Genomic DNA, 20,639 nt, shown 5'->3' with positions numbered 1-20,639 from the left:
AATCTTGAAAAAAAAAAAAAAAAAACAAAAGGGAGGCATCACAATCCCAGACTTCAAGCTATACTACAAAGCTGTAATCATCAAGACAGTATGGTACTGGCACAAAAACAGACACTCAGATCAATGGAACAGAATAGAGAACCCAGAAATGGACCCACAAACGTATGGCAACTAATCTTTGACAAAGCAGGAAAGAATATCCATTTCTCTTCAGCAAGTGGTGCTAGAAAACTGGACAACGACATGCAGAAGAATGAACCTGGACCACTTCCTTACACCATACACAAAAATAAACTCAAAATGGATGAAAGACCTCAATGTAAGACAGGAAGCCATCAAAATCCTCAAGGAGAAATCAGGCAAAAACCTCTTTGACCTTGGCCATGGCAACTTCTTATTCAACACGTCTCCGGAGGCAAGGGAAACAAAAGCAAAAATGAACTGCTGGGACCTCATCAAAATAAAAAGCTTCTGCACAGTGAAGGAAAACAATCAACAAAACTAAAAGGCAACAGACAGAATGGGAAAAGATATTTGCAAACGACATATCAGATAAAGGGTTAGTATCCAAAATCTTATAAAGAACACATCCAACTCAACACCCCAAAAAACAAGTAATCCAGTGAAAAAATGGCACCAGACATGAATAGACACTTCTCCAAAGAAGACATCCAGATGGCCAACCGACACATGAAAAAATGCTCAACATTGCTCATCATCAGGGAAATACAAATCAAAACCACAATGAGATACCACCTCACACCTGTCAGAATGGCTAACATTAACAACTCAGGCAGCAACAGATGTTAGTGAGGATGCGGAGAGAAAGGATCTCTTTTGCATTGCTGGTGGGAATGCAAGCTGGTGCAGCCACTCTGGAAAACACTGTGGAGGTTCCTCAAAAAATTAAAACTAGAACTGCCCTATGACCCAGCAATTGCACTACTAGGTATTTATCCAAGGGATACAGTATGCTGTTTTGAAGGGACACATGCACCCCAATGTTTATAGCAGCACTATCAACAATAGCCAAAGTATGGAAAGAACCCAAATGTCCACCAATGGATGAATGGATAAAGAAGATGTGGTATATATATAAAATGGAGTATGACTCGGCAATCAAAAAGAATTAAATTTTGCCATTTGCAACTACGTGGATGGAACTAGAGGGTTTTATGCTAAGTGAAATTAGTCAGAGAAAGGCAAATATCATATGACTTCACTCATATGAGGACTTTAAGACACAGAACAGATGAACATAAGGGAAGGGAAACAAAAATAATATAAAAACATGGAAGGGGACAAAAACATAAGAGACTCTTAAATATGGAGAATAAACAGAGGGTTGTTGGAGGGGTTGTGGGAGGGGGGATGGGCTAAATGGGTAAGGGGCATTAAGGAATCTACTGAAATCGCTGTTGCATTTCAGTAGAATGAAGCCAGCCAGAACATATTATATCATTCTATATGTATGGAATGTCAAGAGAAGTATAAACATATGGAGCCAAAAGTAGAATAGTGGTTGCTTAGGGCTGGGGTAGAACAGGGACTGACTGCAAAGAGGCATGAAGTTTCTTTTAGGGTGATGAAAATATTCTACAATCAGATTTTGGTGATGTTTGCACAGCTCTGTAGATGAACTAAAACCCACTGGATTGTACACTTACATCTGGTGAATTTTGTCCCATGTAATATCTCAACAAAGCTGGGTTTTTTTTATACAAGTTGTATGACTCAATTTATATAAAGTTCTAGAAAATGCAAACTGATCTTCACTGACAGAAAGCAGATCACTGGCTGCCTGTACAGCGTTGATGGAGAGATGGGGCTGGGTGAGAGGGAGGGAGTCCCAAGGGGCAGGAGAACCTTTGAAGGTGGATGGTTTTATTACCTTGTTTGTAATGATGGTTTCATGAAAGTATACACATGTCAAAACATCAAATAGTACACTTTTTAAAAGATTTTTTAAAAATCATCTCTACATTCAATGTAGAGCTCGAACCCACAACCGTGAGTTCACGAGTTGCACAATCCACCGACTGAGCCAGCCAGGTCCCCCCAAATAGTACACTTTAAAGATGTACAGTTTGTTGTATGCCAATTATATCTCACTAGGCTTTTCTAAGAAATGACTTCAAGATAATAATGCTATGATTTGGCACTGAAACAAAAAGTTACCGTGTACAGAAAAGCAAGGAAATAGAGCATTGGGACATAAGTTTTATATTAGGGAAATCAATATTCATTAGAGGGAGATTGACCCCAGTCCCACATTTTTCTTGCAGAGCAACAAGCAACTGCTGTAAAACACCTACGGAAATGATGCTGTTATGCTTTAGTACTGAGAATATGTGCTAAAGATTGCCAATTTTAGGTTAAGGAATACAAGTGAAGGGCAGGGTAAACAGCCAATTCTCTGAAGACACAGAAAAGAAATTTCAAAGCAAAGAAAAGCTGGTGTGAGCAATCAGTGTGAAATTCTATCATTGAAGCATTGTAACATATTTCCTTTGTTAGAGTAGTCTAAAATAAAGAGGCATCTTACAATCAATATTGTGTTAGATTCATTGACTTCAGGAGAGAACAGGCCATGGTCGCTCTAGGAGCTCATTCTGAGGCAGGACGCCTGGCAGAGAACTAGAAGGAGAGGACAGAGACTTGGGGCTTGGCAGTTCCCATCAGACCTTTCCTTTTAAGACAATAAACCCTGGGAGTCTTTGGCTGTGCCCCATCACCACGGTGTAACTAAGGAATTCGTTATCATATTTCGCCCCCAAGTGGACACCTTTTAAAAGTGCAGTCCTTCCTCCGCAGGGAGGTCCATCAGGGCTGGAAGTCAACTTAAAAGTCATCTCCAATCCCTTGTTATTTTGTTAGAGGTGTCTGGCTTTGCACAGACCACATAGTGTGTTAGCCATAAGAATTTCTGTATTTTTCAGGGTGACTCTGGAATTGTGACATACATGATCTAAATCCTCAAATCAAACAATCATGGAGTTACATGGGTCCCATGTCATCACTGCATTCAATATGGCCCCTCCTCACAAGCAGCAGTGGGCATAGCAGAAGCATCACCAGCTTCAGAAACTCACAGACCTGTGTCCAGCCCTGACCCTGAGAAGTTACTCAACATCTCTGAGCCTGTTTTCACATCCATAAAGCACCAATTTACTTCACAGAGTTGGTGCAAGGGTTAAACAAGATAGTATATGTCAGAAGCTACAAATTCAAATGCCTCTGGGGCCAAGCGGGTCAGTGGAGTCTGGTAAACTAGAAAACACAGCCCCTTTCTAAAGAGAACATCCCCTGTTCTGTTCCAGACACTTGTTAAGTAGAAATATGGCCCCAGTATTGCCAATTTTTAAAAAATGTTTATTTATTTTTGAGAGAGAGAGAGAAAGCAGGCGAAGAAGGGGCAAAGAGAGAGGGGGACAGGGGATTCAAAGTGGGTTCCATGCTGACAGCAGAGGGCCTGATGCCAGGCTTGAATTCATGAACCACGAGATCATGACCTGAGCCGAAGTTGGATGCTTAACCAACTGAGCTGCCCAGGTGCCCCCAGTGTTGCCAATTTTTAGAAATATTGCACAGTCCAAACAAAAGATATCAGTGGTTTTAATAAAAACTTCTAATGTGTGTACAGTGTCTGGGAGGTGATCAATTATGGTGGTGGTAACGGCTGTGGTGGCAACTCCTCAGGACCCGACCCCGTACGTTATTTCTGCCAGGCGACAGGTTCTATGTAAGATGCTGTAGTTACAAAGGCCAGCAAAACCCAGCCTCTATGATATCCCCCCCTTGGGAGTCAGGGAGGCTGGTGACAACATTGGAACAGTATCTCCAGCTTTGGTTCCTACTGAAGATTCCAGCCACCATCTGGGAAGACACAATCTCTAAAGTCATCTGGAAAGAATGCTTTTAGCATCTAACTTCTAAAATGTGAATTGCCACACATTTTACAGAGATTTTTAAATAGATTGTTGGTTTGCACTTAACCACTAAGGATTTTTATTTGTTTTTAAACGTGCTGAATCACAGTCCACATTAGTTTGGGCTACTGATAAGAGGTTTTCAAATATCATCTAGGCTTCTGGGGGCCACTGACTTTAAAAGTTCTTATTTCCATCCCCCTTGACCCGCCCCACCAATATCATCACCAATGGTCTTCTTCTTACCAGGATGTCCATGCATGAGTGCTGCCATTTTTATTTATGCAGGGAATGGTAACGATCTTAGTTATCTGAGTGGCTTTCCCCAAGCCCCACCCCCCAGGCTCCGGTAACTAGGCATTTGCGAGAGCCAGCCCAGCCCACCTTGATGTGAGTGCACAGGGCAGGATCAGAAAGACCAAGGATTTGAAGAAAGAGCATAATGTTTGCTGGATTCACAAAAACCGTGCGTTCAGCAGATCCTAGCTACTAACTGCCACCGTAAATGAAGCACAGTTGAATGTGTAAACCACAAGCTTGAGTATGTAACATTGGTGAATCTTCAGTATTTCTAAACTTGTCTTGTGACCAGTCATCTTACCTGATCATATACAAAGTGCTTACAGTGGCCTTGAGACTCCTTATCAACGCTCAGAATTCACTCCAACCACACAGACCTTTTTACTGTTTCTCGAAGACACTGAGCCTCCTGCCTCGGGGACTTTGCACTGGCTGTTCCTTCTATTTGTTTTTGTTTGTTTGTTTGTTTGTTTGTTTTTTGTTTTTTTTGTTTTTGTTTTTGTTTTTGTTTTTTTGCTGTTCCTTCTATTTGGAACATGCTTCCTCCAGATATTCACAGGCATCGCAGTTTCTCTTCACCCAAATTTCTACATAACTGTCTCTATCAGAAAGTACATCTGCTAACCCTGTTTAAAGTAGCATGTGTACCCTTTACCCTGCTTTTCCAGCATTTATCACTACTTGGCGTATTTATATACTTGTTTTGTTGTGACCTTTATTCACTAGAATGGTAGCTTTTGAGAGCAGCAGCTTTGTTTTATTTGTGGATGTAGAGCCCTAGTGCCTAGAATTGTGCCTGGCATATAGTAGGTGCTCAATAAACATTTGCGGCATTGTTTCACAAAGACCGACCCCATTACTTCCTCCAACCAATGTCTATTTATGATTCAGCCAGAACAAAGCCTAATGTATTATTTTCCTCCAGGTTTCTAGGTTGAAGTCTTCTGGGAATGCAACATTCTACCAGGATGCACTTTGATCATGAAAAACCCCATCATTCCTTCCTAGACTGGTTTTGTCACTATCCCAGTCTCATCTACCATTTCTGGCTGTGTGCCATGTTTCTGGGAAATTACACAATAGATGCTACCATTACTATACTTTTGTTGTAAAAGAATAGACTATTACCTACAAAGGTCAGTCTCATGGGTTTCTTCATGCACTCAAGATTTTTCCCTCTGGTATCTGTTGTAAGTGTTAAACCAAGGGTTTGTCAACCTCCTCTTCCCTCACCCCTTCCCTGTCTTTGTCTAGGTTTGTGCCCAGACACCTTGTATTTTTCAGATGTGGCTTGTTGTGACTTGTGACGCATGGGCAGGTGATGAAATTACCTTAATAAGTTGTGAACAGCATTTTAAGAGAAAATAGAATAGGAGCACCTGGGTGGCTCAGTCAGTTAAGCATCTGACTCTTGATTTCAGCTCAGGTCATGATCTCACAGTTTGTGAATTCAAGCCCCATATTGGGCTTTGCACTGACAGCACAGAGCCTGTTTGGGATTCTCTCTCTCCCTCTCTGTCTGCCCTTCCCCTGCTCTGTCTCTCTCTCAAAATAAATAAATAAAACTTTAAAAAACTGGAATAGATGGGCACCTCGGTGGCTCAGTAGGTTGAGCATCTGACCCTTGATCTCACAGTTCATGGGACTGAGCCCCACATCAGGCTCTGCACTAATAGTGTGGAGCCTGCTTGAGTTTCTCTCTCTCTCTCTCTCTCTCTCTCTCTCTCTCTCTCTCTCTCTCTCTCTCTCTCTCTCAAAATAAATAAATAAAACTTAAAAAACAGAACAGAAAATATTGAAAATGTTTCCATTTTGAAACTGTGGGACATAGTCCAAAATGTTTTAGAACACCACTCTGGCCTATGTACATTGAAAGAAGTTTTAGTATTATTTTTCTCTTTAGTTGTCTTTAGAATATTCTAGAAGGAGGGGTTTTGGCACTCCTGGTCTCACAGTGGGCTTGTGTTAAGTTGCAGAAAATGGGCAGTTCACTCTTAAAATATCCCCACCAGCAGTACAAGTGGTGAGCACACCTATTCCTTTAATTGTATCTCTTTCATGAAGCAAATATACCTGGGTCACTGAAAATGGCAAAAATTCTTTGCGTGAACACTCCATTCAAACTCTTGCATTAACAGACTTGATCAACCCTAGCATGGCTGCCTAAGAACTCTAGCATGGCTGCCTAAGAACACATGCCCTCCTTTTGTGTATCTGTCTGGAAAAGGTCAAGACTGTCAAAAGAATTTGCCATCTGTTCTAACCAATACCTGATGATAGGCCCCTAACCTCCCTTTCTTAGGGAATTTACTAAAAAGGGCTTAGGATTGTAAACCCTTCCTCTGTACCTTTGAGAGATATATGTATGTATCTCTTATGGCCCAGGATGTCTTTCTCAAGGACCTGAAAGTCATCCTTTGAATGTAACAATCTGGAAGTACAGGGCCCCTGGCTGCCAGTCTCTGTGGGAGGATACAACCCTAAGTTCAACACTACCAGCCAGCAGACAGCTGGAATAATCACATTTACTGACCAGTGTTTTGTAATTTTTCACATCCCGGCCTTTACTTTGGTGCCCACCAGCTCCCCATCCCCTCCCCTTCTCAATTTTCCCTTTAAAGCACCTAGTCAGCTGTGCACAAATCAGAATGGGGCTCAGCTCTTTTCTTTACTGTCAGTAGTTACTGGATAAAATCTGTTTTTTCCATTTTAACTATGTCCAGCTTTATTGTTGACAGCATGTACACCCACACGTGAACAAACACACACACACACACACACACACACACACACACACCTCCTATGGATAACACTGCTTTTCAAGGACAGCTGAATCTTATCCTCATTATCCAGAGCATTGCTCCTAGTTGTGCTTATTTCCCTATATCATCTCTCAGTCATCAGTAAAGTCTTATTCAGCTGTTCCAGCCTGGTCTGCAATGTCCTTTGGGAAATTCAGAGCCATGTATAGGACTCTTTCCTTATAGGGACAACAGTTGGGACTATGAGATCCAACTCTCTGTCTCCGCGGAGAGTTTCTCCCTCCACTGCCAAACTTGGAGGATCCGGGTTAGTTTTACTAAGGGAAAAGGGAAGTTTCCTTACCCACAAACCTTCTTAAAGAATATGTAGCCAGGAAGTCTCATATCTTCTTTTGCTCTTTGTCCAAACTTCAGAAATCAGGAGACCCTTAGAGATGCTTTGGTGCTGGGATAGCTAGAGGACAACACAAGAAGGGTAATGAGGGTTCTATGCTTGGAGACCCCAAGGGAGACAGCACGTTGGGGACCCAGATAGATGACTGGATGCGGCAGGCATGGGTGTCCAGGTAGCCTGCCATGCAGGAACCAAAACAAAGGAGCCATCTAAGCATGCAAGAAGAAAAGGAAAATCCCTAGGTGTTCAAAACAAACATGGAAGTGAAAACCAGAGTGACTGGTAATCAGGCAGGCTGATACTGGGCAGCTTGGGAGTGGGTGGGACCTAACCCAAATCAGTTCCCAGCACCAAGGGGACAGACAATGAGACATGAGCCCATAGAAGGCAGGGGAGAATAGAGATCCTATATGAAGGCCACATCTCCAGTGAAAAGGAGGCTGGTCCAGAGGATGCCACACACCAGCAGGGAACACCAAAAGCAGGAAAAGAGCCAAGGAGAGTTGGGAAGATGCCAGGCCCTGGCCAGGATGCCCAGGCATCAGATTGCCACTTACTTAGACGCAGCAGGGGAACTGGAGGGATCAGCAGTGAATGTAAGGTCAAAACTCCATTTTGACCCACAGCTGGTGCACTGGTTGTCAGATCTATTGCCCAGGATTAACTCTAGAACACTTCCCACCGGTGAAATGGGGCTATGCTTCCCAAGGTTTTCCACCCAGAGTCCCTGGAGCAGATGAGCCAGAACCTCTATTTCTTGGGAGGCCCAGGAGGAATGGTGTAAAGCTATTCATGTGACCCCACATTTCTTTAAAACTTCAGATTCTCCATTTCAGTGGCATAGGATCTTTGTATTGTAATGCAAAACAAACTAAATTGATGACAAATTCTCCAGTGGCCGAAAAGTACAGCTCACTGTCTCTTATGCCAAGTTCCCTGTGCCCTGATTTGAGACACACAGGTTGGTTAAGGCTTCAGAAACAACACAGTGACACTGGTGAAGACAGGGTTAAGAGTCAGAAATCAGAAGCCTAGAAGGTGGCTTTTGTAAGAAGGGATAAGGCAGGCAAAATGAGAGTCATAGTTTGCAAGTGCGTTGGTAAAAAGCATGCTCAGAGGCAACGAGACTTTAAGGAGGTAAAAGCTATCTAATTTTTGCCATTCCATAGACCACCTCTGATCAATTCTATCCTATGATTTTATTGAAACCCTCTTGAACCAACTGAAATGTTTTAAATTTCCACCTCATAAATTAATTTGTATTCAGATATCACTAACTCATATCAGCCAAAACAAGCAAAAAAAAAAAAAATTCACCTAGTGATTGTATATAACATAATCTTATCCATTCCACACACATTATTGAATAAATACAAACTTTATTTGTATACTTACGTATAAACAATATCCTTAGTTTGATCATTTAAAAAAATACAGATTCATATAACCAAAATGCTTGAAGGACTTAGCCAACTAAGTGTTGACTATTTTTACCTATAAATATGAATATTCAGCCTGCCAAAACTGGTTTTTGCAATAGCCATACTTGAGATATTTGTGGATTTCCATGAAGATTGACTCTTCAGATTATGAGATCCAATACAACACTCAAATCAAATATTAAAGGAAAAAATGATCTTTCAACCCCAAGTTAGGACCTTATATAGGAAATTCCAGTGGTATTTGCCCACTCTGAAAATTCTAATGAGTACTTTTCTTTTTCAAAATCAAGTAGGATATATAAATAACAACAGTACCTCAAGTGCTTTTATAAATAGCAAAGCTATACTTTCACAGCTATAAGCAAATGATATTTGTATTTCCCTGAGAAATGGTATGAGTTCAAGGGCAAAATGTGAGTGTGTGAGTGTGTGTGTGTTTCCTGAAGTCATTGATTGCAAGATGTGGGGAAGGCTAAGAAGAGAACATGTATCTGTTGATGTTCAGGTGAGATCAGCTCCCTGCCCATTTCAGATCAGCTGTAGGAACTAGGGTCCCTTAACCTCTCCTACAGTTTCCATCCCATCAGAACCTCTGGGCCTCATTCTCTTTAAGTGCAGTAAAATAGAAGACCCTGCCAAGAAGCTCAGAGGCACCCCCACCCCCAACAAGTGGGTCTGGCTGCCAGTCCTGCTCTCATTTGTGCCTTTCTTCTCCTGGAAGCCACTCCCTGAAACCTCTGTTCCTTATTCTTCCCTTACCCTTCTCTAGAATGCAGTCATGCTCACAAACTCTAGGGACCATGATATCATTTTCTAGACCTGTATCCTTAAACCTGACCTTTTCTTCCTCCTCCTACTTCATCCTTTTCCTCCCAGACAGGGATGCTCTGTCCATTCACATGACCTGCTTCAAGATCCAGTGTGCTATGCCAGGATGTTCCACATACCCTTCCTCAGTCCTAGGGCCCTTTGCCTCTTACTCATCTGGTGCCAATTTGCCTCATCACCCGATGGTGGTATGGGTACGACAATCACACAAACTACATTTTTTGATTGATTGTTTATCTGTAAATGGAAATTCGATTTTAAGAGCTTCCATCCTTGGCTAGTGCCAAGAAGCTTAAATCCTGATACACTTATAAAGTTTCCCTGAATTACTTGAACTCTTATTTCCCTAAAAGCTACTGACTGGCAGCGTTAAGTGCAGGACTCTGTGTCGTCTTAACAGGTGTATCTGTCTGCCAACCTATGCCATTATTGAGAATCTCTCTTGAGGGCCAGGCATCTGAGATTTTACAATTGACCTGCATATCTAGTGACATTAAAATGACATAGAAGCTGGAGCACCTGGGTGGCTCAGTCTGTTAAGCATCTGACTTCGGCTCAGGTCACGATGTCCCGGTTTGTGGGTTTGAGCCCTGCCTCTGGCTCTGTGCTGACAGCTCAGAGCTTGGAGCCTCCTTTGGAGTCTGTGTCTCCCTCTCTACCTGCCTCTCCCCCACTCACGCTCTGTCTCTTTCTGTCTCAAAAATAAATATTTAATGAAAAATGACATAGAATCCTTTCCTTGACTTCATTTACATTTTCTAAACTAGTCCTGAAACTTGGGTCCTGCAGTTAGAAGCAGATTTATAACACAGAGGTCTTGAATCCTCACTTTCCCAGAGTAAGGCTGATCCACTGATGGGCACAAAATTTGTCAACTGCTCTTATCAAAAGTTCTCGATGACAAGGAGCACTCTCTTTCTGAGGGGAGCTCTTTGCAAATGCCACTGATGTTGTCATTGGATAGACTTTTTGGAAGTTCTTCCTGAAATCATCTTCAGAAAATGATTGCTCCTATAACTCATAAATGGTTTCTGAAGACTATCTCAAAGGAAGTCAAATATGTAAGCAATGGCCGCATCATTGACCTAAGAGCACAGCTTCCCAAGAAGAGCACTGGAAGGGCAATAGAAAAGTGGGTGTAACCTCATTACTTTGCAGATGTATCATTTTTCTCTAACTTGATGAAAAGAAAAACTATAATGTTGACTAGTGGCCTGTTTACCTGTTTATTGAATGTTTCAGGGGTGGTTATCTTACCTGTTTGTGTCCCAAAGTCTTGACAAACAGAAAGAACTCCTTGAATGTCTGCTAAATGGAACTAGATTAACTTGTTTCAGTTGAAAGCTTTGTTAAGGTTATTAGTGCTCATGAGTAAGTACATCACTTACTGTAATGTGTTCTAAATGTCCCCAGATATGTTTGTATTTTCCCTTCCTACTTTTTGTAGCAGGGAGCTGAACTGTCACACCTGATTCTAAGGCACAGAGCTTTTCACACACCAACATGTGTTTATATTTATCCTCAATGATCTAAGCATACACAGAAAACTCATTTGTAATGTTCCAAGTCCTTTTTTATCAGCTTGGAACTTTAAGCTTCTTCTAACCATAACTTTTCTATGAAAATTCAACTTACTATAAACTCTAAAACCGCTACTTCCCAAACTGTTCCAGAAGTACAGGCACAATGTGCTGCATCTGACATGAAATAAAACTCTATTAAAGAGATTTGAAATCATATGATGAAAATAAAACGCATTGGGTAATGCAGTTACTATGTTGCTATCATTGTTATTGCTCTTTAAGTACAGCATATGAAACAGGATCTCTTAATCTGTTTCCCCAACTTGGGGATTAGAATGAATTTCCAGTGAGCTCATTTGAAAGCTCTATCAGAGTGAAGGACAGACTCCATTCCTTGAGTCAAAATTGTCCCAAACTGAACCAAAAACCAAACAGAAGGGCTTGAAAGGATCCCGAAAACTAAGGTTCCAGGAGGGTGGGGTCTCAGGGACACGGACTCGAGTCACAGTCTAAAAAGCAGAAAGTATACTGTCAAGAAGAGTCAGTCATTCTTGCAGTGGCCAGCAGTGTAGGGATGTTTACATTAAAAACAACAACGAAAACAGTATTCTGAGTCTCTGGAAAACCCCTTTTAACACTGCAATACAAGTGTTGGACGTTGAGAGGCAAGGGCACTGGACTCTGCTGAAGGTACAATTGTGTCTGGCAACAAGAGTTCTAGTCCAAAATGCACCTCTGTGCTCATAAAAAAAAAAAAAAAAGAAAGAAAGAAAAAGAAAGAAAGAAAGAAAAAAGAGGTTTTGATGGGTGAGAAGTTATTTTTTATCTCTTTCAAAGCATATAGGTCTTCCCAGACCCATCTTCCGGTCCTGTCAGATGGAACAACACTTGAAACCCTCTTGACAAGGAGCCCAAGGCTCTAACACCAAGGATTCCATGTGGTTTAAATATAAGAAAAAAAAGAAAGAAAGAAAAAACTTTATTTCCCCACCTTGCTGAGTGAATCCTTCAGCAAACTTGTCAGAAACAAAAAATGAGCCAGTTTAGTTTGTTGTTTTCCTATGCAGAAATAGGCAGCATGACAGAACCGTCACTGACCTTGAAATTGAAAAGACCTGGAGTTAGCCTCTTGGCTTAGCTACTTATAATCTGGGTGACCAGGGACAAAGTACTTCGCCTCTCTGAAACTCAAGTTTCCTCACCTGTAAAACAGAAGTGATAATGTCCGGTGACCAGGTCATTATGGTGGTTAAACAAATTGATACACAAAAGTGCTTGGCACAGAACCTGGCAGGGGACAGGTCTGTCCTGAATGTTACATATTACTCTTCTTCCCTCCTGAGGTAGGTCGCACAAACATTCCTGGCTGGTCTCCCAAAGCTGTGACTTCCAAAAGGAGCTCCCATGTGGAGCCGCGGGGAACCCAGGTGTGTGGCCTGTAGCTCCAGCCCAGCCTGCTGTCTGAAGTGGGACGAACCCGGGCAACAGGTGAGGAGGGAGGTCTCCTGGCACCTCGCCCCGCGCCCCCGTGGCTCCGCCCTCCCGCAGTCACACCGACACGGCTCCGGGCACGATCCTCCGGATGTGGGTGTAAGATTTCCTGATGGTGACACTGCCGTGGTGCGACACCCCGCGGGGCAGGACACACTCCTCCGTCAGTTTCTGGGCCTCGGGGTCCCAGCACAGCACCGTGGCGATGACCTCGTTCTTCTCGTCCCGCCCCCCAGTGATGTAGAGCCGGTTGTTGCAGGGCGCGATGCCGCAGCTGGCCCTCTCGTGGCTGAGCTGGGTCACCAGGCACCAGCTGTCTTCCAGAGGGCTGTAGGCGTACAGCGCTCTCATAGCCCCTCCTGAGGAGGAAGGGAAACACGGTGGGCATCTCACTGTTTTTCTGGTTTTCTTCCCCTTTAACCACAAAAAGCCCACTTCTGCTAGGTCAAATCTACCATCTCGCCAATGGAAATAGGAGCTTCACGGCTCTCCAGAAAGCTCTAATGGATTCTAGGGACAGTATGTCTGTGCTGGAAACACTTCACAGAGCCCCTTAAACTCTGCTGCCAGGCGCTAATCAGGGTCTCAAGGACGACTGGCTTCACGTGGTGCCAAAATGTATCCTAAGACTGCTCCCTAGAAGAAATACCGCCTGGTACAGTTGGGGCACTCAGCTCACAACCCCAGCTCTGCCACTTTTTTATTGTAACCATAAGCACTGAGGCTGCGGTGGTTGTAAGACGTCAGAAGGACCATGCTCATAAAGCACCTGCAGAAAGCCTGGTACACAGAAGCTATCGATACATGGCAGTGACTAGAGGTGGTGGCGTCTCTTTGTAGACTGAGCATGACCTGGGACACCAGCCCAAGTTACCCATCTTAAGATGAGCTTTGAAGTCATGAGGCTGACCATAAACACACAGGAAACCTGAAGCAAGAGACAGAAGGGGTTTTTCCTTAATCCGTTCCTGTATTCTGCCTCCAGGAAGCCTGCTCTGATTAGTTCTTGTTTGCTGAAGTTACATATTTTTGGCATCTCCTTAATCAGTAATTCTCAGTCATGGCTGCACATGAAAGTCACCTGCACATTAGAAACACCTTGCACTGTTGCGGCGCCTGGGTGGCTCAGTCAGTTAAATGTCCAACTTCAGCTCAGGTCACCATTGTGAGGTTCACAAGTTCAAGCCCGGCGTTGGGCTCTGTGCTGACAGCTCAGAGCCTGGAGCCTGCTTCAGATTCTATGTCTCCCTCTCTCTCTCTCTCTCTCTCTCTCTCTCTCTCTCTCTGCCCCTCCCCTGCTCATACTCTGTCTCTCTCTCTCTCTCTCAAAAATAAGTAAAACATTAAATAAAAATTAAATAAAAAAAAAACCACCTTGTACTGTAGACCAACGTGCTCCCTCTCATTCTGATATAATTGCTCTGGAATAGGGCCTAGCTATGCATATTTTTGTAAAAAGCTCCCTAGGTGATTCTAATGAGTAGTTGGTATTGAGATCCATCGTCCTTAACAATTCCATGCCAACTGTGGTATGGCTAGCCAGGCTTTCCTTGTGGCTAAATACAACTTTTCAGAGCCCCAGAGCAAGTGGAAAGAGTAAAATTCCCATGAACACAAAATAAGAAATAATGATAGCTACCATTCATCGGTCACTTACTATACTGTGCACACTTCAATTTTCATACATTTGCTAATGTTTGCAGCACACTTCGTTCCTGTGGCAACTTCTGGCTCCTCCACTGGGCCCCACTGTCGGTCTATTTTGTATGTACCCTAAACGTGGGCTGTCTCTGTGTCCAGTACTACAAGGTAATTCCCACCAAGGCCTGGACCAATCCCTTCTCTTCCTTTTCAACCTCACCCACATCACCCAGGAATCCATGTGAGTTCCTAGGAGGGCCTTATCTGATCTACCCCCGTGGCTGCATGGGTGGGGGACCTCAGATAAATAAGATGCCATTCATTTACTTACCAACAACATAGATGCGGTCCCGGAAACTGACAGCATTGATGCATTTAGACTCCACCGGCATGGACGATTTTAAATTCCATTTATTGGTTGAAGGGTCATAACACTGAGTCTTGTCTGTGGCCAGTTTCCCATTGGGCCCGCCCCCAATCACATAGAGTTTCTTCTTATGGCTGGTAGCTGCGAAGGAACTGACGTGGACAAGAAGGGGTGCTGCCTGTGGAGGCACAGGGCATCAGGAGAAGCGGTCAGTCACACAGCTACAGGCTGCCCCCAGACTGCTGCAGTGGTTCACAGGACACAGGCCAGGAGCTCAAGAACATAAGCCTGGGCATCCTTTGCCTGAAGTCACAAGGCCTGTGGGCTTGACTCCCCTTGAGACATGAGGTCAAAGCACTCATTTCCCACCCTCCCTGCAGGCTCTGGACAGGCTAGAACGGGTTCAGTGTTGGATGTTTCCAGCCTGTTTCTCCCAGAGTCCAGCTATCAGGGGAGGGAAGGTGTACATAGGAATAAGTGTTTATACAGATGAAACCAGCCACTATTTGGAGAAAAATACTTTCTCAAACATGCATATTTCTATTCATTCATGTGTTCTTTCATTCAAAAAATATTTACTGAGTGCCTACTATGTGCCATTGTCCTTATTGCTTTTATCTAGGAAGAAAAGCTGGTATAAGGGTTTCAGGGGGCCATAGGTAAGCAGACTCCCACTCTGGGGCAGCATGAAGATTTTGGTATTTAGCCAGACCTGTGCTTCTACCCTGTGAACCGCAGGGCACTCAAGGGGACTTCCAAGAGCTTCTTGCCTTTTGACATGGCCCTCCTGGGTCATGGAGCAGCTATGTCATGGCACTTGACAAGTTGAGAAGATGTAGGGCACACTCCTATAAAATATGAAGGGCTATATAGCAGTTTTCAGGTTGACAGGTCTTGCTTGGTTAGATGCCATGATGACATAGCTACCTTTGCTTGTGCCTCTGATGGCCATGTTTTACACTCCTCAAAGTGGAACATACTCTGACATACAGTCTCATAAGGAGAAAGAAAATTTGTAATTAAGAATAACCTGGAAATGCAGGAAGTGAAACTGTTTTACTCATTATTATTATTATTATTATTATTATTATTATTATGACATTTAACATGAGATCTACTCTCTTAACAAATTTTTTTTCCACATCAGACAGGTAATGTGCCAAGGTTGTAACAAGGTTTGAGGGCGGCACATGTCACACAATAGTTTGAAGACCCAATCATCACACTTATGAACTACAAAAGGATATCTCTTAACTTTTTAAGCATAAAATGCAGTGCTGTTATCTGTAAGCACAATGTTGTACAGCAGATCTCCGGAGTTTATTCACCTAGCATAAATTACAAGGGCTAACTTCTTAAACCCTACCAAATGACTCTGAATCAGTAAACAGTGTAGGAAAGGGATCTCTGTATGCCCACTGGGGAGAAAACAAGGGCGGATGGCATCTGAGGAGACAGACTCTGAGCTCAGACATGCAGACTGAGGTTAGAACCAAGCCTCCCCTCTACATCTGGGCTTCTTGCCAGGATAGACAGGTGCCCACGCAGAGCTTCCCCGTCTGGAAGGAAGTTGTTTCTCTGACCTGATCAGCAATGCTGAAGCAATGGCTCCTATTAAGAGGGAAGCTTGGAGCCACCAAAAATGTTCTCAGTGGGAGCAGAGAGATCAGAAAGCCATATACCTACATTGGCACATACTTCTTTTTTAAAGCTTTGAAGTAATAATACAAAATTACTCATAGAAATAATCTGTTATACCTCTGACCAGCAGTTATGGAAGGGATCATAGGTCTCCACATTGTTGATCCTCTGTAAGCCATCAAAACCTCCAATCACATAGACCTTGCCACCTAATACCACCATTTTATGCCTCCAGCGGCCTATGTTCAAATACTCAATTTGAATCCATTTGTTGATTGAAGAATTATATTTCCAAACATCATGCTGTGTCTCTTTGCCACCTAGAAGAGATACAGAGCATTTAAGAAGCCACCAGATATATCAGAAACACAGCTTCCCCCATAATTTCCCACAGTCCTTAAATGCTATATCCCCAGGTCAGCTCTGCTCCCAAACAAAAGAAATCGTGAAGGTGTGTGTGGTCTGGATGGGGAAATCGAGCCAACATAGGGGAACAGAGAAAGCCAGGTGAGGCTGGGGTGAATCGTGTACCAGACTGTGCTAGGTGTCACATCTGTGCTGTGAGAGTTCAGAAAAGAGGTGGCTGAGTGAATTGGGTCCAGAGAAGTCTCCAGGGAAGTGGCGCCCAAGTGGCCTGGGTGGATGGGGGCCAGCAGGCACCTGGACTCAGTGTCTGTGCAGCCAAGGGATAGGAAGTAAAGCAGGACAGGTAAGGTTGGACCACTGCAGTGGGGATAGGAGGACCTTGACCGGCAGGCAAATTAGGAAGTACCTTAAGTTCTGTTTGCTTGTTTATTTAGACAAATACAAACCTGGGAAAATCACCAAGAAATCTTACAAAATTGTCTTGGTTAAATCTCTGATCTATATAAAAAACATAAGTAGGGTTTGTCCTATTGTTAAAAGATTTTATTATAAAAGAATTAGATGCTCACAATAGATAATTTGAGAGTGAGATGGTAAATATTTTTTTTGAGATAACTCTCTGAAAATACATAATTCAGTTAGGGAGAGAGACCAAGATCTTTGGGGGGATTTTAATAAAAATATTTTAACAGCTTTGTGTTTCTATTCCCCATCAGCATAGAGTATCACCAACTACTTAAAGCAAAGCATGTACTTTTCAGGGGCACCTGGGTGGCTCAGTTGGTTAACCGTCCAACTCTGGATTTCAGCTCAAGTCATAATTTCATGGTTTGTGGGTTCGAGACCCACATTGGGATCTGCACTGCGAGCATGGAGCCTGCTTGAGATTCTCTCTCTCCCTCTCTCTCTGCCCCTCCCCTGCTCTCTCTCTCTCTCAAAAATAAATAAATAAAATCTAAAAAAAAAAAAAAAGATGTACTTTTCAGACTTATAAATGTGCACTAGTGGGGCAATGTGTATCACTGATGATGCTCTGTGTCCTGGGTAAATGTTTCTCTAAGGTAGAGCCCAGAAGTGAGATTTCTAAGGGAAAGGCATGCACACCTTGAATTTTTATAGGTGTTGCCAAAGAGCCTTCCAGAGCTGTCCTGGTTGACCTTTCCCTATACCTCATTCACAGCATATATTAAGAGCGTTTTTTGGCTTATTTTGTTTTGCAAGCTGATGGAGAAAAATAACACCATGGTTTGGTTTTTCCTGAGCTTCTTCTTCCATGAAGTTTCTGTTCACATAGTTCAACCATTTTTTCCTTGGGTTGTGTGCATTTTAGAGGTCTCTATTCAAAACACTGTGCGTGATATTGATCCCAATGCGACAGCGTCTAAAGTTATAAAATAACTATATACTTTCAAAGTAATGTATGCACACTGTATTAAGAAGGAAACAAAAACTCTATGAGTTTTACCTCAAGATGTAAAGAAGACCTGATTAGGTTGGAGGCATGACATGTGCATAGACGAGAGGACAGACGAGGGCTGTAAAGATGTCAGCCCTCCCCAAGTTCATCAATACATTCAGTGCCTTCAGGACTTTTCAGGGAACTTGAAGAGATCATTCTAAATTTCATTTGAAGAGTAAATTTGGAAAAATGTCTGAGAAACTTTTGAAAAAAGAATGAACAAGGAGGATTTTTCCAGCAAATATTAAAATATACTAAAAAGCTACAATAATAAAAGCAGTGTGGTACTAGCATCAAATGAGACAAACTGACCAATGAAAAACAAGAGTACAGAACAGACTGAAAGATATAAGGATCATTAAATAAATGGTATTAGAACAATTGACTACTTAGGGAAAAATTAAGTTAGAGCCTTCTTTCACATTATAGTTAAAATAAAATTCAGGGGCGCCTGGGTGGCTTGGTCGGTTAAGTGTCTGACTTCGGCTCAGGTCACGATCTTACGGTCCGTGAGTTCGAGCCCTGCATCAGGCTCTGTGCTGACAGCTTAGAGCCTGGAGCCTGTTTCATATTCTGTGTCTCCCTCTCTCTCTGCCCCTCCCCTGTTCATGCCCTGTCTCTCTCTGTCTCAAAAATAAACGTTAAAAAAATTTTTAAAAAATAAATAAATAAAATAAAATAAGATAAAATAAAATAAAATTCAAAAGTAAATGGTATAAAAGTAACTGGAGAATATATGGGAGACGCTGATGATCTTGGGGTGAAGAGGGGCTTTCTAAGCATGACACAAAACGCAGAATCACATAGGAAAGAAAGTTACTATATAAAATATAAATTGAAGTTCAAAGATAACCATAGTCTGAGAGAAACTATTTGCAATACAAATAGCAAAGGACATAGAATAAGAACTGCAAAAAATTACTAAAAAGACAAACAACCAATAAAAAACAAAGGGTAGAAATAGATAATTTTCAAAAATAAAGTGTTAGCTAATAAATATATGAAAATATGCTAACATCATTAATGATCCAAGAATGTAAATATAAACATTTTGGGCTATGAAAAAAAATGTAATTGATAATAAAAAATGTCAGCAAGGATGAAGAAAATGGGCCATGTCATTCAACGTTGGTTGAACTGCAAACTGGTACCAGTTTAGTAACATCTACAAGAATTCTAAATGGACACATCTTATGACCACTTCCAGGAATCTCTCCAAAGAGCAGCACAAGTTCATAAATACATGTGTATTAAAATGCCTATTGCAGCATTTTTTTCCAGTGGGAAAATAAAAGCTGAAAAAACTGTATTTCATTCAATCAGTAGACTGCCCTGAAGCTGGTGGAAAGAACACTAGCAATAATGATGAATAGCACTGCTGAGCTCTCCTATGTGCTTGGGATTGTGCTGTGCTTTATGTAATACATATTACATCACTTAATCCACACAACAGATCCCTTATGTCAACACGTGATGATGTCCAAAAGAGACTGTGAATTGAAGCACAAATCTCTGTGATTTAACTGTGTATAACAAGCATGGCTTCATGTATTGCTCGTGTCATTTTTTATTATTATTATTATTTTAGAGAGAGAAAGAGCATGCACGTGAGAGCTGGGGAGAAGAGCAGGAGAGAGAGAAAATCGTAAGCAGGCTCCATGCTCAGCAAGGAGCCTGTCAAGGGGCTGAATCTCATGAGCCTGGGATCATGACTTGAGCCCAAATCAAGAGTCAGATGCTCAACCGACTGAGCGATCCAGGCGCCCCCAGTGTCACTTTTAAATAGACAACAAAAAGTTTAAGTGAGGCGAAGGACAAGTTGTAGAACAACATGTGTAGTGTATGTGACAAAGACTGACTATGGTTCCGAAATCTGTTTTTTCCTCCTGTACACACAGCTCAACTACATTTCCTAGCCCACCGCATGGGGGCTGGGACTGCAGGGGTGGGGGTATGTGGCTAGTTCTTGCTAATAGCATGCGAGAAGACTAATGCCTCATGTCCAGGCTGAGGTTGTTATGAGCAGGTATGCCTTCTCAACTTGTTCAGTGTCTCCTTCTTCCTCTAATGCATCAAACTTGAAGACCACGTGTGGAAAACAGCAGCATCATAAGATGCAAAGAACCTCGGTCCCTGAATGACTGAGTGAAGGAGGTCCACACCCCCCAGTGCCCACATACTACTGCCATAATTCGCTGAGATTTAGTGTTTGTTACAGCAGCTGGCATTACTTACTCTAAGCCAATATAAAACTATTTTTGTAAAAAAGTTAAAACGTATAGGATTGTAATAGCACAGAGAAACTGCCATATTTTACTTTACACCCTGTATTATTTGAATCTTCTACAACAATCAAAAAAATACTTCTACAAGATAAATGAAAGCTATAATCTAATCTATGGTATTAACATACCCAGGGAAGAACTGACCTGCCCTTGACTTTGGAGGAAGCCAGTTCTGCGAAGAAGCTCTTCCCCAAACAAGTTCAGATTAGAA

General features: G+C 42.4%; 1 protein-coding gene and 1 non-coding gene across 4 annotated transcripts in view; both read right to left on the bottom strand.

Moving 5' to 3' along the window:
- The window catches only part of KLHL6 (kelch like family member 6), a 97,851-nt gene that overhangs the window by 30,132 nt on the left and 47,080 nt on the right, over positions 1–20,639 (bottom strand). Inside the window, exons 5-8 of one of the 3 annotated variants that reach the window (XR_006222146.1) lie at positions 16,436–16,638; positions 14,642–14,855; positions 12,381–13,028; positions 7,335–7,445 (exon numbers count right to left, since the gene is read on the bottom strand). Coding sequence is in view for 1 of the 3 variants with exons in the window: in XM_007077564.3 (XP_007077626.1) it covers positions 12,727–13,028; positions 14,642–14,855; positions 16,436–16,638 (719 nt within the window). In the remaining 2 variants the exon portion in view is untranslated. Of the gene's footprint in view, positions 1–7,029; positions 7,446–10,308; positions 13,029–14,641; positions 14,856–16,435; positions 16,639–20,639 lie in introns of those variants that run through there. The other 2 variants (XR_006222145.1, XM_007077564.3) reach the window with 2 other exon arrangements.
- Positions 15,819–15,922, bottom strand: LOC122230883. The gene has a single exon (XR_006207952.1). It is a non-coding gene; the product is annotated as a small nucleolar RNA U13 (small nucleolar RNA).

Source organism: Panthera tigris, chromosome C2 (genome assembly GCF_018350195.1).
Source record: "Panthera tigris isolate Pti1 chromosome C2, P.tigris_Pti1_mat1.1, whole genome shotgun sequence".
Taxonomy (NCBI): domain Eukaryota; kingdom Metazoa; phylum Chordata; class Mammalia; order Carnivora; family Felidae; genus Panthera; species Panthera tigris.
The sequence above is the reverse complement of the archived record's forward strand: the minus strand, read 5'-3'. Positions and strand labels throughout refer to the sequence as shown.